This window comes from Dasypus novemcinctus, chromosome 5 (assembly GCF_030445035.2).
Source record: "Dasypus novemcinctus isolate mDasNov1 chromosome 5, mDasNov1.1.hap2, whole genome shotgun sequence".
In the NCBI taxonomy this organism is placed as follows: Eukaryota; Metazoa; Chordata; class Mammalia; order Cingulata; family Dasypodidae; genus Dasypus; species Dasypus novemcinctus.
The window spans coordinates 109,347,266-109,373,030 of NC_080677.1; the positions used below are offsets into that span (position 1 = coordinate 109,347,266).

Here is a 25,765-nt window from a genome sequence, read left to right on the forward strand (position 1 = left end):
TAACCTCTTGCTTTTCCTTCAAGTCTAAAATCTGTGAACTCAGTTACAATCCCCAGTTCCGTCTTATTTTGGATGTCCTGGTCACAATATCCGAGGGGTTATATACCCACCATTCTAAAACAGAATAGGTAAGAAGGAGCACAATACAGTTCTAAGCCATACCTCCTGTAAGACAGCACTCTTCTCTAGGTGTTGAAAAGGATTGGAGCCACTACCTACATGATAAAGAAAAAAAAAGTCTTTAATAACTGTCCTACACAAACTTACATTTGACAGGAGGATAAATTAAGTACTTGGGAAATCGCACCTTTAACCTAAGAGGCGATCACTTGAATATCGCAGTGAAAATCGTTACTAATGTGCACATAAATAGAATATTATTATTTTGATTCTGACTAGCTCTGCTTTGCTCTACTGAAGGATACTGGACTTCTCTTTTGTAGAAAGTGTCTTCTTTCCTTGCCCTATTTTTACATGAATGTGACAAATATCTATCAATTTCACAAGACTGAGAGTATGGTAGAGCCCTTTGAGCTCCCTAAGACAAGCACTACTTTATTTACTTAAAACATTTACTGAGAGACAGAAACGAATCATTTAATAGAGAATCATATAAATTTTAAAACTGGAAGGGTCTATGAAGGTTAGCTAACCCAGCCCTCTACCATGCTTTGTTAAGAGCGGATATCCAACACTGAATATATTGGTTTTGAAGTGGCTTGGCTTCTTTCGCGTTTCCACTGGATCAAAAACCGGTACCAAGACCAAACTCATTTCTGGGTGCCAGAGCATGGAGTGAGCTGTGTACTATGCGACTGTCTTGGTCCTGGGAAGCGGACACAGGAAAGGTCCCAGGGAAGACTACACGGTGTAAAGCACCTCAGGCTTCAGATACACACACTGTGCAGTCGATCCCAGACCCAAAAACAAGGTGCTCGACTCTGGGCCCAAAACTACCAGCACCCCCAGCCTCTCAAACGCGCACACTCACTCCTTCCGCCACCTGCCATGGCCCGCCCCCTCTCCTGGCAACTCGAGCCCGCGGAGCACGGCGGAGGAGACTCTGAGGGGCTTCGCCGCAGGGAGTCGAGCACTCGCGGGCGGGGCCGCTGAGAATTCCGAGGGGCGCACCGGCAGCCAACCGCGCACAAGGATGCGAGCGGGCTCCAGGGCAGCGAGCGCGCGACTCCGCCACCAAAGGGGAGGCTCCGGCGCCCGGGGGAGGGGCTACTGGCAGGGCTCTCCGGCGGGAGCCGCGGGGAGAGGCTGGGCTCCAACTCCGGCCCCTCTCACACGGGTACCCACGCCCCCAGGTTCGCAGTCCCAGAAAGCAGGTGGCGGGAGGCGGAGGAAGGCCCTTCCCCCCGACGGTGACGGAGGCCGTAAGAAGCCCGGGGCGTACCAGACTCCTCGTCCTTCTTGTCGAATTTTTTAATCATCTTGGACGACTTCCCAGCGCCCAAACCCCACCGCAACCGATCAAGGCGCCGCAGCCGGCGAGCGGAAGAGGCTGCAGGAAGGCCGGCCCCGTGATCTCAAGCCTGTTGGGCTGCTCTCCCGTCACTCCAGGAGAAGGCCCGCCCTCCCGTCCAAGCTGTCAGAGGCCGCTCTTCTCCCCAACCCGACCCGGCCCGCAGCCACGCCCCCTCCCCCTTCCCAGGCGGCCGGAGGCGGGGCGAGGGGCGGGCGTCCCCGCCGGAGCCCGAGAAGTTGGAGCTAGGGGCTAGCCGCCGCCCACCTTGTCAGCGACCCGGTAGCCCGCGCTCGGAACGGACAGGAATGTGATTTTTTTTGAGTTAGCATGCCCTCGGTGGCGTCTTTGTAGGCCCCCTCAGTCTCTGGAGTGCGCGGTGGGGGGGCTTGAAGAGTTCTTCACTTAGTGGCAGTGGCAGTTTGTATAATCCACTGCTGGACCCTTCCGTTGAGGAAGGAGCGGTTCCCTGGCACGGTTCTGGTGGGCTTCTGTTCCAGGAGCGATGAAAGTGTTAGTGGTTCCCAAATCACCTTGGAAGTCGGAATATCACTGTCTGACTCTTTGGAAACTGCAACAAAGCAAAGGGCACCTTTAGGTGAATCGGATTTCCGGAGGGTCTACAAGGAATGTGAAGCATGAGAGAGACTTGGATGGGCCAGAAAGCTGGCCCTTACTCTTAGCGAAGCGGTAGATTTCGGACTGTAGACTACCTCTCCCAGTCTTTGTAATTCTGGATTCCTTCACTTCATCAAAAACCTAGGTTAAACACACTGGCAGTTTAGACTTCTTGTTCTATTCCTCCCCTTTGAAATTATCCCATCTTCAAGCATATCGACCTTATGCAACTCTTACTAGGTTAATACGCGTTCACCTGTATATTCATGATTCTTTCAGCCTTTTCCTAAAGTATATGTTGGTTTCCAGTTCTTTTGTCTGAGAGTGTAAGAAAATTTTCTATCTTTGGCTTCAGTGACATCACTTTTTATCTAGATTCTCTTTCAATTTCTGCGGTTCTTTGGAAACTTCCATTGTGGATTTTCTTCCACCAGACCCTCCCCCACTTTTTTTTTTTTTTTTAAGATACATTGATCGCAAAATATTACATTAAAAGATACAGGAGATTCCCATATACCCCACTCTCCACACCCCCACTTTTCCTACGTCAACGACTTCTTTCATTAGTGTGGTATATTCATTGCATTTGATGAATACATTTTGGAGCACTGCTACACAGCGTGGATTATAGTTTGCTTTGTAGTTTAGATTCTTTCCCAGTCCATTCAGTGGATTAGGGCAGGATATATAATGTCCTGCATCTGTCCCTGCAATACCATTCAGGACAACTCCAAGTCCTGAAAATGCCCCAATATTACCCCTCTTTTTCCCTCTCCCTGCCTTCAGCAACTCCAGTGGCCACTGTCTCCACATCAGTGGTATAATTTCTTTCATTGATAGAGTCAAAATAATTCAATAGTAGAATACAAGTAAGTCCACTCTAGTCCATATTTTATTCCCAATCCTGAGAACTCTGGGATGGTGATGCCCACTCCACCTCTTTTTTTTTTTTCTTCAACCAGATTTATTGAACAAAAATTCTGTATACAAAGTGACCTGGACCTGCTGCTTCAAAATATGATCCTTTCTTACCAATATTTCAATAGGTCAATCCATAGAGTGTCAAAAAGCAGCTTACCGTAAAATAAATAGAAAAATGCCCGATGCATATTAAATGAATTGCCTACCACTGAAGCTTTAATAGTACTGTAAGATAATTAACAGGTAGGATTGAGTCCCTGTAACAGGCTGGAGAACTGGTACAAGGCATCAGGAGGCAATTTTGTTCACTGCCACTGTGATGCCATCATGTTTCTGGATCATAATATTCCCATTAGCTGATTCTAAACATACCACAGGAGTATCCGTGGGGTCAGAGGTTAGCTTAGCTGCTTGCTGGACTAGAACAGATATCACCCCAGCATGCTCATCCTACAAGGTCCCACGACAACCCAGGTTAAGTCCTTGTGAATCTGTGCAAAGGACTCCAACAATGAATGGATTCTACATTGTGTCCTCCAAATGCTGCTCCAAAGTCTCCTTCATTCCACCCGCCACCCACAGATCCCTCAGCGGTTTGCACACTTCTCCACCACTGACCTTTGGCGCAACTCCATCACTAGATGCCCACTCCACCTCTTAATTGAAAGGGCCTCCCCCATTTTTTGTTGCACTATGCCTTTTAAATATCCCCCTTTGATCTCTACCGTTTATCTCTACAGCTATCACCTTAGTACAGGTTCTCATCATCTGTCTTTTGGACAGCTTCCTCACCAGACTTCCCAGCCCCCATCTAAACAGTTCTCTATGTAATCTTTATTTGCATGCCTGGTAAACATGGTTTGCTAGCAATCTCTTTTCTAGAAGTAGAGACTAGTTCAACTTTGCACAGATTGTCTTTGTTTAGGAAAAGCACTATAATGGGCCCATTAGGTAAATAAGTAAGGCAAGTATGCACTCATTTTTCTTTAGGGAAACTGTAAAGTCACCATAAATCTAATAGATCCTGCAGACTGAGATACTAAGTGTTCTGTTTTGAATGTAAATTGGATGTAATAAGAGTGTGACCTTGCAAAAATAGAGAAATACTTTCCCCCAAGTATGGATTTAAGCTAAATTGTTGATATCCTAAATGGTATTATCTAAGATTTAACTCAGATTTTACTAAATGTACCATCAATATGTTTGCCTTATCTAGCTTATGAAATCCAGATCATACTTCCCAGATGGAGTTCCCCTTGAAAGAAGTGGATAGAACACTGTCATTTGTTCTGGGACTGAAAATAATCAGGCTTTGGGGAAAAACCTCTTCCTCTTTCTTGGGAAAAGGGTCACAGGAACCTAGGCATAACTAGGAGAGTCCCAAGAACAGGAAATGTGCTGAAAGCCTGCTGGGAAATACAAAGGAACTGAGGTTGGGTTTGACACTGAGTCTAAGAGTAGTCCCTTTAATGCAAGATAAATCACTCACTGCTATTCTCTAAGTTTTCTCCATACCCATGAAATTTTAAGACTACAGCTTGCTTTTAGTTGTATACAGGTAAGTTAAAAGAGAAAGTGGTTGAGGATGGGGTGCAGTGGCAAACAGAAGGAACAGAGAGGCCTGAAGAAGCCAGTAAGCAATGGTACACTGTGACTCAGACCTTTGGAACAGTGACTGTGTACACTGAGAAAAGCAGGAAAAGGTGTTAGGTCATCATTAAGATAGTTTTGCCTTAGGGAGTCTCAGAAATTGTTTGAGAGATCCAGTACGAAATAATGGACTTTATCTTGAAGTCATAAATTGGTGAGGTCTGGAAACCCATCAATCATTCTTCTAGTAAATATGTATTCAGTATCTGAAATCCTTCAGTGGGTCTCAGTTGCCTACTGCATAAAACCCAAGCCCTTATTTACATAACATACAAGACCCTTCATGATCTGGTTTATCTATTTCATGTGTTGAAAGTTCTATTACCGGTGCTTGGCAGGTATCCAAGGCCTATTAGTTATCCCCCCCTCCAAAAAAAAAAAAAAGTTGAAATAGTAATATGTGAGGACCATCCTTGTTGCATCTTCTTTCACACAACCTTATCACAAACCCTTTCCACCCAATGCCCTCCCCTTACCCCAAAAAGACTGTGAATCTGAGACTCATAACTTATCCTTTGACTCTTCTGGTTCAGTTCCCCCAAAATGTGATATGTACACCACTGAATGGTTTTAGGTGATACCTAGATAAACATTTTTTAATTTATTATGAATTTGATTTAATGTGTGTTGGAAAAAAGCATATAATTAATATGTCAGACCTATGATGCCAAACCTACAGTATTGCTTAGGACAAGAATCAAGAAAAAAATCCTTAAAAAAAGTACTAAGTAATGGAATAAATAATACATTGATATGTTAAAACCTATTAAAATGTAGGTAATATAGTTTGATAAACAGTATGCAACAGCTTTCTCGAAGCCTGAGACTATAACCAGGGTCCAAAGCCTACCACCACTTGAGCACCTTCAGTTCCTAGCTCCATGCTACAAGGAAAAAATAGGCTTCAAGATCACCATGAGATGCTGATTTTCCTATATCTCTAGGCCCCATAGGTTCTACCTCCTGCCCACATCTCAACCCAGTAAACCATTGCTTTAAAGAGAGGAGCTTACCATCTTTCCTCATATCTCTTTTACAGACTGGAACAAAGGTGAGCTGAGGGTACATTTTGCTCTGTTTTCTCATAGCATACAGCTTTGAATACTTCCCTTCACTCTTGAAGTCCTCGTTGGTGGAAAACCTTAACAAAGAAAGCTCATTTAGTAGATCCTAGGGGATGGGGTCAATGGAACCAGTAACTTTACAATCAGCTACATTCTTATGATTCTGGGGAGAGAAGAAGGGACAATGACTACAGGGTATTGATTGGTTCAGAGCGAAAGTACTGTTCTTTAGCAAGGGATGCTCTAAAATTTAGCACTGTAAAACCTTTGGAGGAACTCTGAAACCTTTCTTTTCTCCAAATTAGCTATAATCTGGTCTGCCTTGCATTACTGTTTCTCTTTCATTAGAGCATGAGGTTGGGGGTCACGTAAGGAAGCTGTGTCTTACTGTTATACAGTTGTGCATATTTCCTGCAATCAAAAAGTATTAAATTATATTGAAAAGAGTAACATGAATGAAAAAAGAAAATGAGTAAATGAAGAGCATTTCACCTAAACCATTGTTCTCCCTTGGATGTAGAATTGTCCAACATTGTCACAGGGAAGGTTGGTTTCAGCTCAGGTCTTAACTTTTCTTTTTGAGGCATCAGGGGCAGACAGAAGGTTTCAGTGGGTTTGTGCTGATACTGACTGTCCTGTAGCAGAGGGAAGAGCAGCAAATGAGGGAGTACCTGGACTAAGTTCCAATTCCCTTAAAATGATGCAACAAAACATGTCAGATAGTGAAGTGGAAACTCAGAAACCAGAACAAGAGAAAGCCTTTTCTTGAGTGGGCTAGTTCCTATCTGTTTCATTGCCAGATGATTTGTCCAAAGCTTGGTCAGTTTCCTAAGTAATTGATTGAATGGCATTTTTGAGGATTCAGCCAATGAATTGCTTGGGAAACCAATTTGGGAAGTGGATCCATGGGGCTCTACTTTGCTTTCTCAGAGAAGCTGCCTCATCCATATGCCACTCTCTACCTGCAGTGAAAAGGCAATGGAATGGGGTGTTTTGGTTTTTTTTAAAGAGAATTTGTGGGTATACAGAAAAATCGTGCATAAAATACAGCATTCCCATATGTCACCCTTTATTTAACACCTTGCATTGGTGTGGTACATTTGTTACAATTGATGAAAGTATATTTTTATAATTGTACTATTAACTATAGTTCATGGTTTAACTTAGCATTCATTGTATGTGTTTTGCAGTTCCATGAATTTTTTAAAAATGTATTCCAGTAACATGCATACAATCCAAAATTTCCCCTTTTAACCACATTCAAATATATAATTCAGTGCTATAAATAACACAATATTGTGCTGCCATCATCATCTAAAACCAAAACTTTTCCATTATCCCAAATAGAAATCATGTACATTTTAAACCTTAACTCAATATTCCTGACCCCATTCTGCCCCTTGGTAACCTGTATTCTAGATTCTATCTCTAGATAGAAATTATTTTTCTAATAATTTCATATCAATTAGATCACACAATATTTGTCCTTTTGTGTCTGACTTATTTCACTCAACCTGATGTCCTCAAGGTTCATCCATGTTTTTGCATGTACTGAAACTTCATTCATTTTTAGAGCTGAATAATATTCCATTATATGTATATACCACATTTTGTTTATCTATTCATCGCTTGGTGGACACTTGGGTTGCTTCCATCTACTGGCAATTGTGAATAATGCTGCTATGAACATCGGCTTGAATATATCTGTTTGAGTCCCTGTTTTCAGTTCTTTTGGGTATATACCTAGTAGTGGGATTGCTGGGTCATATGGTAATTCTATATTTAACTTTCTGAGGCACTGCCAAACTGTCTATGAAATGGGATATTTTGTGAGGTAATAATTTCATCATTATTAAATGTCTTGGAATCAAAGACTTTCATAAAGAATCTTAAAGGTCATCTAGTCTAACTATTCATATCTCTTCTACAATATTGCTATCTACTGGTTAATCTTCCTATACCTAAAAACCCTAAATGACTTCATCTTTGATCAGTCAATAACTATCTGCCTCTTACTTTCCTGCTCTACTCTAAACAGGACAAACCTAGCCCTCTCTCATAAGAGTACTTTAAAAATTTGGAACTGTCCATTACATTCCTTCCAAGTTTTCTCTTTTCCAGGCTAAACATTGCCAATATCTTGAACTTTTCTTCATATGACATGATTTTGGTTTCCCTAATTCTCCTGATTTATCTCATTTGAATAAGTTACAATTTATATTCCTCCTAATGTGTGGCAACCTGAAATGAAAACAGTATGCCAGGTGTCATAATTGCATGGCATATCCCCTCATCCCATTAAAATCTCTATTCAAATCTTATTGCCTCTTCTGGGAGCCTTCCCTAAATATGCTACCTCAAATGCAATTTCACCCTATCATGCTCTATCCCCTTATACTGCTTTGTCATGGCACTTAATCACATTATACATTACCTGTGTGATTACTTACCTGCTTATGCTCTGTCTACCTAAGTAGAGATAAGCTTCATTAGGGCAAAGTCTTTGGCTTAGTCACTGGTATAACCTAGCACCCAGAACAGAGACTGGCACAAAATAGGTGCTCAATAAATATTTGCCAAATGAAAGAACGAAGAGTGAATGAATAACACTAACAACAAAAAAGACCAAACTGACACATATTGAGCTTTTCCTGCCAAAACTTTAAGGCCTTAAAAACAAAAAACAAAACAAAAACTTGCTGCTGCTGAATCATGTCTTTCTAATTCTGAACTAGTTCTCACTCTCCCAGTTTGGAGAACAGGAGCCCATTTAAGTTACCTCAAATAATAGGGGTTTTACTGCAAGAGCATATGTGCATGGGAACTAAGATATAGCTAAACAATATGGCCCCCCCAAAAAAGCATAAATCTTAGCAGAAATCGTCCTCAAAGTAGAAAAACAGGAATGGAAAAGTTATTTGGAATCAAAGACAGCACTAGCTATGGGCACCTAGTACTGCATACATTTTTCTACTCTCTTCTGCATGCTTCCTTCTTCTCTCCCTACCTTGCTTACTCCATACCTTAACTCTGTATATATGTTTTCCTAAAGTTGACTTCTGCTTATATATTGCTAATCCTCACAACTACAATCTGCTCCTACTGTACTTCTTTGGTCCCTACTCTATTTTTCTTTTCTCATGGTTTGATTCTATTATGGCTCCTTTCTATATTCTCTCTAATCCTTTCAGCTTCAATTCCCACTGCCTGAATCTTTTCATCTCTCAATTCAGATGTCTGAAAGCAAGAATCTCATTGGCTCAGGAATTTTGATTGTTGATTGGTTGGTTGATTGGTTTATATCTGGGATTGGTTTTTGTCTTTTGAGGTTGGGAGGGGGTTACCAATTTATACCACAGGTCACTATCCATCCTATGACTTTGCCTTTACTTGTTCTGTTGTCCATTGTTCTCCTCTGATCCCAGCTAGTAGTAAAGGACAAGATCAAATTGTACAAAGTAGGACCTCTTAGGGCATCCCCTTCATCAGGAGACTGTGACTGGGTCAGTTTCACTGAGAAGAGTCTGTGAGTATACAATCACTCTCACAGACATGCCTGGTTCATTTCACAACTTGACTACTTGTACCCACATTCTTCTTATGTATGAACATGCCTCAGCATAGCAGAAGGATTCGTTTTGTTTTTTTTTTTTAAAGATTTATTTATTTATTTTATTTCCCCCCCTCTCCTGGTTGTCTGTTCTTGGTGTCTATTTGCTGCGTCTTGTTCTTTGTCCGCTTCTGTTGTCGTCAGCGGCATGGGAAGTGTGGGCGGCGCCATTCCTGGGCAGGCTGCTTTTTCTTTTCACGCTGGGCGGCTTTCCTCACGGGCGCACTCCTTGAGCGTGGGGCTCCCCCACGCAGGGGACACCTTTGCGTGGCACGGCACTCCTTGCGCGCATCAGCACTGCGCATGGCCAGCTCCACACGGGTCAAGGAGGCCCGGGGTTTGAACCGCGGACCTCCCATGTGGTAGACGGACGCCCTAACCACTGGGCCAAAGTCCGTTTCCCCCAGAAGGATTCTTTTCATGCATATGATCCTAGACTCAGGAGAGATTGCCACATTTGTCCAGCAAAAGAAGGAAGAGATACAGTATGAATATTAAAGAGGCACCATAGCTATTGGACATTTCCATCTTCCTGGGCTTGTTCCAGATAGCGCCCTAAAAATACCATGATGCCAGTCTTTGACAACTAGAGCCTTAATTCTGTCCATTAATGCAAAATGGTTAATATCATAATTTGCTGATGAATATGGTCAAGTCCTGCACCTGATCTTGAGGGCTCACAAAGCACTAGCTGTTGGAAGAGAGTTCTTCCTGAACCAAGATTACATGATAGCCATGTATTTCCTTCTCCACCTTAAGCAAGGCAATCCTGGCTTGGTATTAATCCTTCTCTCAATGTATATTGCCAACTTCCATGAGAAGCGCCAACCATTGACTGCTTTTGTTCATATATTATGTATCCTATTAAAATTACTCTCTGGCAATATCCTAAAAAGCTTACCTTCAAAGGCCACAAAATCCGAGACCCAAGAGATAATGGGCAATTAACTCCTCTGGCAGAATATACCATTGAATATGAACGTTTTATCTTACGTTTAAAGAGGTCTCTTTCACTGTCCTCCCTCTAGCAACTAAGCAAAAATTAATTGCAAATTCACCACTTTATTATAAGGATCTAATTTGCCTAATCCCACTCTTAGCATCAAATTTCTATTATAATTAAATTTGTTTGCACTTTCACTCATTTAATTTCTTTTCATTAATTAGGTCCTTTCTCAAGGCTGTCAGGGTCCTTTTTGGATCCTGATTCCTAAATATCTCAAATAAATTTTCTTTACTTCCTCTGCTTCTGATTTAGTTCAAGTTTTCAGTATCTCACACCTTGACATTTATATCATAACTAATCTTTCTGGTTTTCATCTCTTTCACCACTAGTGTACCTCCTCTCAACCTTCAAAATGGTCTTTCTAAAATGAAAGTTTTATGATAACCTTTTATTTCCTGCCATTTACTCTCTTAAATTTCCCTGTATGCACATCATTTTTCTTATACTCTATCCCTTTGCACTTTCCTCTGATTAGAATATTCTCCTTTTCTTTTGTCAGGTGATACCTCCTCTGAAAAGTCTTCCCTGACTATCACTTTTACCCCCAACAGAGAGAGATATGGTCTCTACTTTTTATTATTTCTGTTTCTGGCATATTCTTCTTATCTATATATATATATATTCTTATATATTATGATTAATTTTATATAATCTTATCTGTCCTTCAAGAAAGAAATCATCTCATAATATCTTTATTAGTGTATGTTCAGTAATTGTTTATTGAATGTAATTTGAACTTGTATAGTTTATAACAGAGCAATACGTATGTGGCTGCTGTGATAGTAAATTCCCTGCTCTGTTCCTTTTTCCTTTTCCTGGCACCCATGAGCCACGGATGTAAAGCATAACCCTTTATCCCTTTCCTATTTAGATATTCATTTGTTTCTTATTCCTAATTTATTGATTCATCTTTTACGACTTTATTTTCAACTAGGAAGCCAATGGATGGTTTAACCTTAGTTAATTACAAACTAAATATCTTCAGCTGAAGAGGGATAACTTCCAATTAAGACCTCATTTTCTTCCTGCATTGAGGTTTTAAGACCAGGCTTGTAGAACTCTGAGTATTTCTCCGGCTCTCTAGATTCTGTTTTGTAATGCAGATGACTTGGAATAAAAAGAAGAGGTGAATTCCTGAATACCATTCTCCCTGTTAAGTTGTCTCCCTTCTCCCAACCAACCTTTAACTCTTTATGCTCCATACTTAGGGTGCCAGAAAACTTCCCATGGGCCATTACCTCGAGCAGTAACTCCTTGGGAAAGAATTTTGGTGTGAAGTCCTTTCCATGTTGGTCAGTTGGGCAAGGAGGTGGGTTGTTAGTCATGATCAGTAAGGTCTTATCCTGATCATACTCAGTTACTTTTAACATGAAGCTTGTGATTCTCCTGTTTCGAGCCAGGAATATCTGCAGCGCAGTAGGCTTTGAAGACTCATAGTACTGGGCCTGAGCAGACAGAAGGGTTTCCAGAAGAGACAGAGGGATTAGATGTAGAAAAGAGTAACCAATCAATGGGCTAATCTTTTACCTCTTCGGGGTAGGGAGAGAGGATAGTGTGGATAAATCAACTCCAAAATTTGTTTATCAGAAAAGTCTAAAGCTCTCCATGCCTTTTTTTCCTCCTGAGTATTTCTTACAAGTAGACTAATGGGCTTGAAAGATTTCCAGAATAAAAGGAGCAAGATGACTAAATTCTTCTAAGAAAAGCATAACATAGTGTCCAATATAGTAAAAGAAACTGAAAATGCCACTAGTTTTCTATATGGCAAAACCTAGCTGAGGTTTTCTCTACAACTCTCTCTGAGGAAGAGAAGGAAAACTACCAGGGACCAAACCTCCTTACTCAAGGAGTTCTTCAGTAGTATGCAGAGGCCAAGGCAAGTCTTATCTATAGCCTCCCATCCAGCAAGGTTTCTATGTAGGCACAAGCCCGTTAAAACGCATGATAAGCACAACCTTAAAAAGGGAAAACAGTTACCAAAGACAGTGTGACGTTTAAGGTATGGATGGGAAAAGGGCAGTCTCGCTGAATTTACTTTTCTGCCAATAGGAGGAGGGCAAAGGGTTAGAGAGGGAGAAAGGGAAAGGGAGAGAAATAATATCTCTTATCATAAATATGTTTTACCAAATGAAAAAAAAAATGTTAAGCTATAGGGACCACCATCTTCCCAGCACCCCCACCCCACATTCCCTCTTATCACCACTATTCCCAGAGCTGCTTTGGATAGAGCATCCCAAAGAACCCCTCTGCCTTCCTTTCCTCAGAATACACACCCCGAAGTTAGGGGTACTTGGACATTTAGCAGTGGGCCTCGGCACTGCTGCTGAAACTTGTCTTTGGAGATCTAGGGGAAGTGTTTTATTCCACCTACCAAATTTGGATGGACCATGTAATGCTGAAGGTTTGCTGGAACAAATTTTGATTGCCCACCTGCATCAAACATCTAGAAACAATAACAAAATTAGTGGTTTCAAGTTGCATCCTTCCTATACAGTACTCAATGACTCGCATCACCGTACTAAAAACTGGTCTCAGGTTTAAATTAAGTGAGAAGGACATTATGCTTCGTGTTTTATACGTTGTAACTGAGGGTTAAGAATTAATAGTCATGATTATTAAATCATTATATAGATAACTTTATATTATAAAATAGCAAAAGGTTAATACCTGAAATTGCTGAAGCTGACTAGAGTGGTTCCACCCCTGTTTCTGGTTACTCTAGACTTAAGCTCACCCTTCGTATGCTTACTGTTGGGTTGGTAACCGCTCCACCCTCCTCTGTTTAATATGCATATGGAAACCCTTGCAACTGACTTCTACTCTGACTTTCCAATCTCAGAAGCTTGATCTCCTAAACTGATTGTAACTTTGTAACTCTGCCTGGTTAAGGTCCACCCCCAGCTTGCTCAACCCCCTCATTTATTAATGAAGGAACTTGTGTCCAGTTCCACCCCAATTATTCATTAACACCCTGATGTTATAAAATATTAGAACATCTGCAGATCAGGAAGGCAGTTTTGGGGCTATCTAAGGTGACTGAAATCCTTTGCGTGCACAACCAATAAACTTTTCCTCTCTTTAAACTCTGTTATCTCAGAAATTGACTTTAAAGACTCATCAGGAGAAAAGAACCCACTTTTGCTCAGTATCACTCTGAGTTTCAAGAGTGTGGGTTTCAGTGAGGAAGACTGGGTTCTGAGACATCCTGCCAGCGAAACTTGTAAACTGCAATGTGGACAGCCTTAAGAAATGTCAGAAAAAGTGTTAGAGACTGACGTAAACAAAGGGCATCACCATTGAGACCGGGGCAATCATTCCAAGGCAGCACACTCCTTTCTTCTGCCTTTTCATTTTCTATCAGAGTAAAATCAGGCTGAATATCAACATAGAGGAAAATCTTTAAGAAGAAAAGCAAGTTACAAAAGGGCAATAATTTTAGGGTTGTGAGTAGAAGGGTTCTGTCTTTACTCAAAGAGGAAAGAGGAAGAAACTGTGTCTTTTGCATTTTGGGGTATTTCTGCAGTATATGATTCTTCCAGAAATGTTGCCACAATTAAGTGAAATTAATTTTTTAAATAACTCATTTATTTTTTTAAAGGAGGTACCAAGGATTGAACCCAGAACCTCATTCATGGGAAGCAGGTGCTCAACCACTGAGCCATACCTGCTCCTCTGAAATTAATTTTTAAGCTGGTGGTAATGCCAATTATTTGTGCCTTGTTTAAGTGGCACATTTGGTACTAGAGGAGCCAAACTTCTTCATTCCACTCCTGCTGCCCCCTGCATTGTTGCCTATCCTCTTGCCAGGCTATACAGGGATGAACCAAAGAGAGTAAGAGCACAAGGAGATGAAAGCTCTTTGGGTTTGGCAAAATAAGAACTCAGAAAAGGGATGGGAGAAAGGGAACACATCCAATCTTCGGATCAGCATTTCTAAAGGTTGCCCTCCTCCAAGGAGGTGGTGAAGAAGTACAGAGGAAAGGGACCATGCTCTGAAAGGGTAAATAAAACTAGAAGGTGAAGGGAGAAGAGGGAAGTATTAAGAATGGTACAGAATGATACAGCAGTAGAGGTGGAGAGATGTTATTATGCTCTAGGAGGAAAATGACAGGCATTGGCAATTTTGGAGGGATGGGAAAGGACCAGGAGGTAGAATAACAGTTACTCCATGCATTCTTTTAGAGAGGATGGTATGAAATATAGGACAAATACAAAGACAGGAAAATTTAATTTTTACTACCTTTTGGAAAACTGAAGTCTAAGTGTTCAAAATATATTATGAAAACCTGCTTCACAGATATAACATGTATTATATATTTAGAATCATAGAAGTCTAGGAGAAATGTATGTAGGGGAAAGGCGTGAAGACATTTTTCTTTTATAGATTTTAAAATACATGTTTTTAGGGGGGAAGTCCTTGGGGAAAATGTTTTTACTCCTGTAATTTTCTGAGGTATTGCATCTCTATTCCAAATTAGTCTCTAGTAATTAACTAAGCCCAGAAGACTGTCCAATTGGAATGTGTTTTTAGTTTTGGTATGTTGAATTGTACTATCTCCATAACATAACTTTTATAACATAAAAGTTGTCCTGGAAAATTTACACAAATATAATAAACCTGGGAAAACAACCAATTTAGAGTTTTGCTGCAAGATACAGCAGCAAAGTCTAGGTACGTTGGAGTTTCACACTCCCTCATGTCCCAAGATAGACTTCTGGTTCCTGAGATACATGCCCTCATTTGTTACTGGTGTATCCCCCTCTCTTCTCTTCAATATGTCTATTTCCCTTTCAAGAAATTAGATAAATTGTCCTGGCTCCATATATAAACATTGATCCCATTTTGCTTTCCAATGGGTAGTTTGTGAGACCCAGCTTATGAAGTGCCCTAAGCAACTCCAAAGAAAGATTACAAATGACCATTTGCTAATGTTCCTCACCTCTTCACTATCGATAGCTATTCCTTTTGCAACTTTAGGTGATTTGACTCCTGAAGTCTTTGGTTTGTTATCATGAAACCTGAAAAAGAAGTAGAACAGCCAGTTGCATTTTCTGACTCAGAGGCCTAGATTTCTGCATGTTCTCAAACCCTCAACAATGTTTGGAAGTCTGACTTAGAAGTAGCCCAATTTATATGATCATTATTTGAACATGCATGGTAGCAAAGAATAGGATGCATTATCTAACTGCCTGCTGGGAGAAAACAAAACCTCAACTTGAAGCGTTAAGCAATTGGGACCATTATGATGACATCTGGAGAGCTAATTTCTTCTAAAATAGTGAGGCAGGTTATTATAGGAAACGAGGTAAGGCGGCTGATCAGAACAAAGCCTTAACATTTGAGACCCCACTGATCAGACCATAGCCAAGACCCCACCTGGAAACCCACTGAGGAAGGCAAATGCTTGAGAACAAAGCCATAACCATTACACTCGAAAAGTCAGGCAAGACCCTGGTCACAAGGTCCCATTTGAAATGCCCAGGCTCAAAAGAAGCTCTGATAAATCCAAACAGAAAGGCCTCCCTATTGGTTCCCTGAAAGCTAACGAGTGAAGGTAGAAAAGCAACTAATCAAAACAGCAAATAGCTGAGATCCCACCTTTATATGGGGAGGGGGCAGGAGGAAAGGCCTTAAAAGACCTACTACGGGACCCCATGTTGAGCATCTCACCCTGTAGCATGCCTGTACCCATGCCTCGGGTATTTACTTTTTCCTTTTTCTTAATTTCTCAATAAACCCTTTTACTGGCCTCATTAAATTGGCACATCTATGAATTCTTTCTTGTGATGAAGCCAAGAACCTAGAAACCCAAAATCCAGAGCATTCCACTAACAATAGGGTTTTAGACTACTTAAAGAAGTGCTTTGGTAGACTGCTTAAGAGCATTCTTATGGGCAGCTGGACCCTCACGATACCCCTAAAGAACACCTACTGTTCTTTACTTGCCATCTCTCAATACAAATGAAGATGGCCTTGACTTCACCAATGATAAGCACTGGTCTCCGTGAGAAGGAATATAGCTAGTGGAACTTTACAGCTGAATTTCCAAATCTTATTGACCATGCTTGGATTATGGCCCCCTCATCTTCTTAACCACATCTAAAATGTTAATTTCCTAGGGAAGTAAAAATAATCATCAATGGCAAATATTCTCATATACTGCTCTTTCATGTACTTTACCATCCACCACCAGATACCATTTTCCTTGGGGGGAAAAGAGGAGAATGGAGAGAAATCACAATATTTACAAGTATTTTAGACTCACTGAATGTTTTTTATTAAACACATTTATTGTGGGAACATAGTGAAAGATGCTTATTGGCTAAGATTGAGTTAATGATGAAAATAAATGACCTGCTTTTTCCTTGGAGAGAGTTCCATTTTAAGGGTTAAACCAGCTGTAAATGAGGTTGGATTCTGCAAACACACGAATTAGACTTCTTTCCTTTAAAAATGAAGGTGGCAGAATTAGCAAGATGGCGGGGAGTAAGGATCTTCTAGAGTCAGCTCCTGCTACAGGGCAGTTAGTAAACACCCAGAGCTAGCTGAAGCACCTGTTTGGAAACTCCAGGAGACCAGAAGAGCATCCTGCAACATCCTTGAAGGAATGGAAGGAAGAGAGAGCCCATCTGCAGGAAGTAGAGTGCTCCAAGCCATGAAGACCAGTGCCCATCCTCTACTGGAGACACAAGCCATCTTAGGAACTGTTCTATAGCTGGAATTGAAAGCTCCACTTCCCAAAACAAGGGAGGAAGAGACAGTTGGGCACCAGCTTCAGCTACTGATTGGTGAATTCAGCTGGCTGGAGTATAGCCCTAGGAACAGCTAGAGTATGAACCTGTCCAGGTTGCAGAAAGGCCAGTGGCTACCATTTTGCCTCTGCCCCCAGCATGAGAAGTAGCCAGGCTGACTGAAAATCACAGTGATGGTAGGAACCAGTTTCTTTCACCCAGATGGGCCTGCAGCCCTAGCCTAGGCTTCAGCCCCACCTCTGGCAGGGAGGAGGCTGGTGGGCCCTGCGCCAGCCTATCCAGGTAATTGCAGGTACATTTGGCTGGCACAGACTGAATAATCAGAAGTCTACTGGGGCAACTGCAATCATTGAGGACCCGCCCTACATAGATTGCTGCCCACACCTGCAGCTCCATCCCCATCCCAGGCTTGGAGAAAGGAGGAGGAAGCTTCATCAGTCTCTCTGGGCAATGACAACCGAGGCTTGCATGACTTGCGTTATTCACACAGCTGTGACTGTCTCTACCTCAGCAAAGGAGAAAGTTGGGAGAAGCTACATCCGTATCTGGGGCAATTAGGGCAGCTTGAGTGTCCACTGACTCAAGTTATGTTACCAACTACATCCTTGGCTACTACTGCACAACCAGCAAGGGAGAAAGGCAGGAAGCCTAAACTAAAGAGAAATACTGCACCCAGAGTAAATACCCTAGTGAGCCAGATGCCAAGACACCAACAAAAAATTACTATCCACACCAAGAAACAGGAACATATGGCCAGTTAAAGGAACAAGATAAGATATAAGCCTCCAGGTGACATAAAGGAGTTGAGAGAAATAATCATAGATGTCCAAATATCCTTAATAAATTCAATGAGATGGCTAAAGAGATTAAGGATATTAAGAAGACATTGGATGAGCACAAAGAAGAATTTGAAAGCATATATAGAAAAATAGCAAATCTTATGGGAATGAAAGGTATAATAAATGAAATTTTAAAAACATTGAAATCGTATAATAGCAGATTTGAGGAGGCATGAGAAAGGATTGGTGGGCTTGAAGAAAAGGCCTCTGAAAGTGAACATACAAAATAACAGATGAAGAAAAGAGTGGGAAAATTTGAACAAGGTTTCAGGGAACTAAATGATAGCAGAAGACATACACACATACATGTCATGGGTGTCCCAAAAAGAGAAGAGAAAGGAAAAGGGGCAGAAGGAATTTTTGAAGAATAATGGTGGAAAATTTCCCAACCCTATTAAAGGATGTGGATATCCATGACCAAGAAACACAATGTACTCCCATCTGAAACAATCTGAATAGACCAACTCCAACACACCTACTCATCAGAATGTCAAATGCCGAAGACAAAGAGTTCTGAGAGCAGCAAGAGAAAAGCAATGCATAATGTATAATGGATACCCAATAAGATTAAGCAGTGATTTCTCACCAGAAACCATGGAGGCAAGAAGACAGTGGTATGATGTATTTAAGATACTACAAGAGAAAAACTTCCAGACAAGAATCATATCTGGCAAGATTGTCATCAAAAATGAGGGCGAGATTAGAATATTCACAGATAAACAGAAACTGAGAGAATTTCCAACCAAGAGACCAGATTTTCAGAAAATACTAAAGGGTGTGCTGGAGCCTGAAAAGAAAAGACAAGAGAGAGAGGCCTGAAAGGGAGTCTAGAAATGAAGATTATATCAATAAAAATAACTAAAAGTACCAAAAAATTGGTGAAAATAAAATATGACAGCTAAAACTCAAATAGTCAAGAATAAACTTAACCAATGATGTAAAGCACTTACATTCAGAAAACTGCAAGTCAATGTTAAAAGAAATTTAAAAAGGCCTAAATAACTGGAAGAACATTCCATGCTCACAGATTGGAAGACTGAATATCAGTAAGATGTCAGTTCCACTCACATTGATATATAGATTCAATGCAATCCTGATAAAAAGTCCACCAGCATTTTTTCTGAAAAATTGAAAACATGATTATCAAATTTATTTGGAAGGGCAACAGGTCCTGAATAGCCAGAAACATCTTAAAAGTGAAAAGTGAACCCTCATCTCCAGACTTTAACTCATATTACCTAACTATAGTTGTAAAAGCAGAATGCTACTGGCATTAAGATAGACACATAGACCAATGGAACCAAATTGATGGTTCAGAAACTGACCCTCACATGTATGGTCAAGTGATTTTTGAATAGCCTGTCAAACCCACACAGCTTGGGCAGAACAGTCCATTCAGCAAATGGTGCTGAAATAACTGGATATCCATAGCCAAAAGAAGGAAAGAGGACCACTGTCTCGCACCTTATACAAAAATTAACTCAAAATGGATCAAAACCCTAAAAATACAAGCAAGAACCATAAAGCTCCTAGAAGAAATTGTAGGAAAATATCTTCAAGACCTAGTAATAGGTAGTGGATTCTTAAGGGAGATAAGGAGGACTGAGATGGACCTCTGATGTTTAACGTATGTAGGAGTTTCAATTAGCTTTACCATATAAGTGTGGAAATGTATAGAGTGGATGGTAACACACAGTGAGTAACAGCTAGTTTATAAATGGAGATGTGACTGCAAATGGTAGTCTAGGTATCTAAATGCTAATTGACAGAATGCTAGAGAATAATCGAGGAACTGAATAGCACAGTAAACCAAGAGGTGGATGAGAATTGTGGTTGATGTTAGAGATGCAAGAGTGTACTTTGTTAGCTAGAGCAAATGTACATCACTATCGCAGGGTGGTGGGAATGTGGAAAAGCATGGGAAAAATACAACTGGAGTAAATTATGGGCTGTGGTAACCAGTAATAATATAATATTCTTGCATCTGTGCCAAAGATGTACTGTGTTAATAATGGGGAAGTATGGAAAATGTGTGCCAAATGTACACCATGGACATGGTAACAATCAGGTGATACTATCTTATCTGTAACAAAAGTTCCACCACAGTGTGGTTTGTTGATAGAGGGGTGTTTTTTGGGAATTCCGCACATGTGCATGATTGTTTTATAAGTTTACAACTGCTGTCATAAAAAATATATTTAAAAAATAATAATAGGGTGGGTTGGGGGAAAATACACCAAATGTAAGATAAGGACTATAATTAGTAGTAAGATTTTGACAACATTCTTTCATAATTTGTAATAACATCTCACAAATGCAAGATATTGGTGGAGGGTTAATGTATGGGACCCTTGTATGATGTTATGCATCTTTGCTTTGTAAGTTCACAACTTTTACTATACACTTATTGTTTATGTATGTTCATATATAAATGATGTAAAGATAATAATAGGGCGTGTTGGGGGAAAATACTTCGGTTAGTAGTACTATTTTGACAGTGTTCTTTCTTTGTTAGTTAAAAATGTTTAACAACAATGCAAGGTATTGGTGGTAAGGTGAGTTATAAGAGTCCTGCATGATGTTATATACGTTTGTTTTTGAAGTTCACAACTATTACTATATACTTATTGTTTATGTATGTTGATGTATGAGTGATATTGAAGCCGGCTAGTAAGATAGGGAATCAACAGATGGATCTGGAACCTGGCGAGAGTCCACATGGACATCAATAACCCACAAATGGCTGCTGGAAAACCCTCCCCAAGATTCTGCTACTCAGAAGACGACTTTCTCGAGAAGCCAGGAGAAGCCAGGGATATTCCCCAAGGACTTTATCATTGGGCCCTTATGGGAGATTGATGGGAGAAATAAGCAATCAAAACAATAAACAGCTGGGACGCCTCCCTTGCTATTAGCAAAGGGGTGGAATAATTAACAGTTTGAAAGTCAGGCGCCTGGTCTAAGTTCTCTGTCTCATGCGCTCTCTCATCTGTGGACCCGTTCCTGCCCTCTGTGCATGGCTCTTGCCATTTTCCCTCTGCCATGTGGCCATGCAAGTAAAACCTGGGCATTTATAACTTGTAATGGGAAATTGTAGTCTGTAAGTCAGCCCTCTTTATCACTTTTCAGCCCCTTCCTCTCTACCTGGGACCCCTGATCTATTATTTTCTCTCATTTCTCTTCCCTCTCTACCTGAATAATTCCTGGTCTAACTTACCCAACATGCTCATGAAATTCATTTCTGCAGCATAGTCAAAGAACCTTGATAAAATCTGGTAAAAATATACTTCCATAAATTAAAAAAAAAAAAAAAAGAAGGTGGCAGAGTAAGGACCAAAATAAGGAAAGTAGAAATAGCCCGTCATGTAGTTGGTAGGTCTGCTGGCTATAGCATGGTACAAAAAAAGTCCCAAATCTAGGATCAAATCCTAACATATGTCTAGCTTCTGTGCACCACCTGCACCCTATCTCAAGTCAGAGGTCCTAAAAATGGTCACAAAGGAAGCAGGTGACATAATGTGGATAGTCCAAAATAAATTCATCCCAACTGAACATCTTAAAAGTTTGTGTTCTTTTGATGTGTCCTATTACCTTACATTATCTAATAATTAATGGTATAATATAATCTTTATAGCAGTACTTTGATATCTAAAAAGTAGCACAGGACCCAAATACTCTTCTTTAAGGCCAATGGTAAAGCATAGAGTTACCTGGAATGTGTTTTGTCAACACATGAGTGCCCATCTTGGACGGCCTGGTGCTTTCCTCTTGGCAAAGCTACTTTTGTTCCTTGATGAAACATGGACAAAGTTCTGGTTTTTGATCTGGGGACAGTCAGTCAATCAAAATGTGTTTAATGAGGGTCTGTTCTGTGACTGGTACTGCTCAAAGTGCTTTATAGGCTACAAAATGTTAGAATAAGTGATATTTATAACTTATTTGGGCAAAAAAGGCTACATACTTGGCCTGTCTCTTTTGGCCCATTGCTGTTCACTGCTAAGTGGGTCAACCCAATGCAGGTAATCACCCAGAGGCCAAACGTGATGCCTCTAAATAGTCCACATTCTGTAGGGTTCAATTCAATCCAAGCATTCTTTCCTTAGTACATTCTCTGTGCCCAGCCCCGTCCTTAGTCCTGTGTGGGAAAAAAAGAAGACTGATAGGTGCTGTTGTGGATGTAGAAAACACACAAGATGTGATGACCCTTCCCCACAAGAAATTAGTAGTTAAATGGGGAAGGAGGAGTAGTGATTATTAAATGTGAAATGATAGTGACAAATATATGCTAATATATTCATTTCCTGGGGCCTCAATTTCCTCATTTGTTAAATGGAATTAACCAAAGGCTTTAAAGGTGACATTCTACTGGGGCAGGAAATTGAACCCAGGACTTTGTATGCAGCAAGACAGTGCTCAACCAGTGAGATACATCAGCTCCCCCGAGTTGGTTTTTTCATTTGTTTGCTTGTTGTTTGTTTTTGTTTTTAGGAAGCACCAGGGACTGAAACCGGGCCTCCCGTGTGCGAAGCAGGTTCTCAACCACTTGAGTTACATCTGCTCTCTAAAACCCCTTTTTATAAGGGAAGAAATTTGTGAAGTCTGGACACCATAGGCAAGCCACAAGGCTACATGAAATAGGCATCCATTCAGCAGGCTCTATCTGGGACTATATTAAAAGTTATTTCCCCAATATAATATTGTTATACTCATTTATAAATCCCCTAACCATAATTCTACTTCTTTCATTTCAACCTATAATTTTTATTCTACTTGTTAAGTTTATTTCTCTGAGACTTAAGGCCTCCAGATTGTTCCTATGCTGGCTGAACCCTAAAACCCAGCAAGTTTGCAGTCAGCTCCCACTCTCCAGTTCTTTGGGCCTGCTGCCCTGACAACTAACAAACTGACAACTAATAATGAGCCCCTCCCAAGAGCAAGGAATATCTCCAACCACAAGCAAAACAATTCCATTCCTCTGCCCCACAATATCTACATCCTTTCTCAGCCTAAAGCGGAGAGTGCACATCTTCCCAAATCCCTCAAGATTGAGGAATGAACAAAAATAAGGCGGTTGAGGAGGTGTAACCGCTGACTAAAGTGGGTTTATTGTTATTGTAGTTATTACTGAGGCAGGTTAGCACAGGGAAAGAGGAGACAGTGAGCCACAACATGGCTGACAGACAATATGGCTGTGAAACCCTCCTGAGACCTTGACCTTGACGTCCCAGTTGGCATTCTTTCTGGGGTTAGGGGAGGCCTCAGATATCACAACCAGCTTCACCATTGGCCTCCATCATTGATGGGGTAACCAATAACAGCTGGAGCCCCTTCCCTTGGCATTAGCAAGGGGAGGAATAATTAACAACTTAAAAGGTCACCACACAAACCAAATCTCATTGTCGGCCTAGAGTAACTTGTGTCAAATCTTGGTGCATATTTCTGTCCTCTCCTATTTCTCAGCAAGCTCTGTTCTTTTCACCCATTTCCTAATCCTTTTTACTGGTCTAACTAAACTGGCATGTTCTTAAATTCTTTTATGAGACATAGCCAAGAACCTAGAGGAATCCAACACTTCCCTAGCTTCATTATCTTGTGTTAACTGAGTAATTTGTAGCTTGATATAAAAAAAAAATCACATTTTTTTTAAAAAAGGAATATAAATTTGTGAAACAAAGATTCTATTTGGGAAAAATACAATATCCATCTGTTCCAAGTGCCTTAGCACTCTTCTCAGAAAATGAGGGCCTTTAGTAATGGAAGCTGATTCAAAAAGGACTCAAATATGCATGCTTATTATTACGTAAAAACCATATCAACCCATGTTATCAGGAGAAATGTGCTTTTCTAACGTGAAACTAGGCTGCAATTGTCTTTCTGAAAAGACTAAGAGCCTCTATGGTGAGCTCAGTTTGCTCACAGATAATCTGAAGGGAGATTGGTTGTAGCAGCATCTGTTCTGACCTTAACTCAGTGACCCAATGCCCATCCCTTCCACTTTGTAGTTAGTAGAGCCTGGCTAAAAGAGAGTTTTCATTGTTAACTTGTCAGAACCCAAGGATAGAGGGCTAAAAAGCCCACTTTCTCATGTGAGTAGGCCAGTGAGTGGGTGGCTGGGTTGGGTTGACTTTGCTATGGGAAGGGGTACTTGAAGAATGGGCAATACTAAACTGTGATGCTCTCCTTCCACGTCTTTGCCCCAGTACACATACATTGACAAACACACATGAAAAATTAGCTAAGATCATAATTCTGAGAGCCACTTAATTCTGATTTGGGATACTTATCTGACTCTTTGATGAGAGAACAAAGTTCTATTTAAACCTCCACCAACCAGAGTTGAATATGTTTCACCTCGTAAAGAAGTTTGACAGTACTCTGAGGAAAGATGCACAGCTCTGGCTTCCTGCTTATTTTCAAGGTCATCTTGAGGCTCCTTATGAGACAGGCTAAGACTTTTCCCTCCCCCTCATGAACTAGCTAGGTGGAGAAGCCTACAGACTAGCTTATGTCACACCCCCCCCAAAAAAAGAGAGATTATAACACCCCTATAGGGTAGCAATGTCCCTCCTTCTCATGCCCTGAGGGACTGAAAAAGCAAACCCTGCCACACTCTCAGGTTACATTTCAGAGAAAAGTCAGATCAGATTTAAGCTTTCCTCAGCCTTTAATCTAAAGGTTAAAGAGATAATTGGGTAGAGGAAAAAGTAGTATTGGGGCTGGGAAAGTGGCAATAGTTGGAGAACGATGAGGAATAGCCATATATTATTTCCCCTTCCCTTTCAACTGACCATGCTTGTCTATAGATTAAGCCTGAGAAGCTGGGAAAATTGTGTGTATGTATTGGGGATAAGGGAATGAAGGAGAGTTGCTACACTGTTTGATATAGAAAATTACAAACGGTAGATAAATGTTGATGAGGTGGAACCCACCATTTAGAGAAAAGAAAGACCAGTGAGTCTTTGGGAAGATATTTCCTAAAGTGTGTGGTGCTTGGGCCAGATCTTACGGGATGTTGTGTGAAGTGGCCTATCTGGAGGGAAATTATTTGTTGTTCTTGTTCTTGTTTCATGTAGTAAGAAATAAAAACAGATAGGTAGAATGCGGTTAGTTTTGGGGGGCCCTGAAATTAGGTAGAACTTTGGTAAAGCCTACCAGCTCATATTCCTGTGAAATCAACTGGTTTGGAGTTAAGGTCTGTGTGAGGATTGATAGTGTTGAAAGATGACTGTTTAGGGCAGGGGTTCTTAACCTTTTTTGTTCTACAGACCCCTTTGCCAGGTGAAAACCACGGACTCCTTATTAAGTCCACACTATCCCATGTATTATTTAATATTATTTAATAAATATATCACACCCATACCAATACACCCCCACAAGAATAATGTTTTTTTGAATTTCAATTCAAGTTCATGGACCCCTTGTTAAGAACCTGTGGTTTAGGGCTTACGTCTAGTTTGATTGTCTAGGCATGAACTCTAAATATGATTGCTATGGTTTCTGACAAGATTGAGCTACATGCTGAAAATTCTCTTACAGGGAAATAGACTTATGGGCTTTCTTCACCCTTTTATTACCTTTAATATTTCTAGAATTGTGAGTCCATTTCATGAATATATTGAAACTAAAATAAGAAGGAGACATCAAATTGGGAGGTCCAGGTTTTGTGCTGTTTGTTTGTAGCCTAGGCCAAAAGAAAACTCACACAAACAAAAAAATAAGAATGGAAAGCTCTGGTATACAATACCTTTAAAGACATCAGAATATCAGCCATAGTTCAGGGAAGAAGGGAGAAACTCCTCAGTATGGAAATGATCCATTTGAAAATATCCTAAT

At 40.7% G+C, this 25,765-nt stretch overlaps 2 protein-coding genes across 4 annotated transcripts in view; both read right to left on the minus strand.

Annotated features, from left to right (window-relative positions):
• The window catches only part of COPG2 (COPI coat complex subunit gamma 2), a 195,533-nt gene extending 193,965 nt beyond the window's left edge, over nucleotides 1–1,568 (minus strand). The window contains exons 1-2 of one of the 2 annotated variants that reach the window (XM_058297360.2): nucleotides 1,403–1,568; nucleotides 163–215 (exon numbers count right to left, since the gene is read on the minus strand). In XM_058297360.2, the coding sequence (XP_058153343.1) occupies nucleotides 163–215; nucleotides 1,403–1,439 (90 nt within the window). In that variant the 5' untranslated portion in view covers nucleotides 1,440–1,568. Of the gene's footprint in view, nucleotides 1–162; nucleotides 216–991 lie in introns of both variants that reach the window. The other variant, XM_058297361.2, reaches the window with a different exon arrangement.
• Nucleotides 1,569–1,685: 117 nt separating this feature from the next.
• On the minus strand, nucleotides 1,686–25,765 carry TSGA13 (testis specific 13). Of its 2 annotated transcripts, XM_071215031.1 has the most exons (9): nucleotides 25,677–25,765; nucleotides 21,894–22,067; nucleotides 21,643–21,756; nucleotides 15,281–15,359; nucleotides 12,712–12,783; nucleotides 11,579–11,785; nucleotides 6,217–6,359; nucleotides 5,674–5,801; nucleotides 1,686–2,042 (listed from the first exon to the last, which is right to left on the minus strand). In XM_071215031.1, exons 2-9 carry the CDS (start codon nucleotides 21,914–21,916, stop codon nucleotides 1,873–1,875), a joined length of 936 nt encoding a protein of 311 aa, XP_071071132.1. In that variant the 5' UTR covers nucleotides 21,917–22,067; nucleotides 25,677–25,765; the 3' UTR covers nucleotides 1,686–1,872. The 2 variants fall into 2 exon arrangements, with proteins under 2 accessions (XP_071071132.1, XP_071071133.1); XM_071215032.1 differs by lacking the exon at nucleotides 21,894–22,067 and having other exon boundaries at nucleotides 25,677–25,741.

What these genes read in the sequence shown, in the direction of transcription:
- TSGA13 (XM_071215031.1), bottom strand. Translation starts at nt 21,916, where the DNA reads ATGGGCCAAAAGAGACAGGCCAA. An exon ending in TAGCTATCGATAGTGAAGAG is followed by an intron (nt 12,784 to 15,280) that starts GTGAGGAACATT and finishes TATTGTTTCTAG; the next exon opens with ATGTTTGATGCAGGTGGGCA. An exon ending in AAGAGATATGAGGAAAGATG is followed by an intron (nt 2,043 to 5,673) that starts GTAAGCTCCTCT and finishes GCTTTGTTGCAG; the next exon opens with TTTCCAAAGAGTCAGACAGT.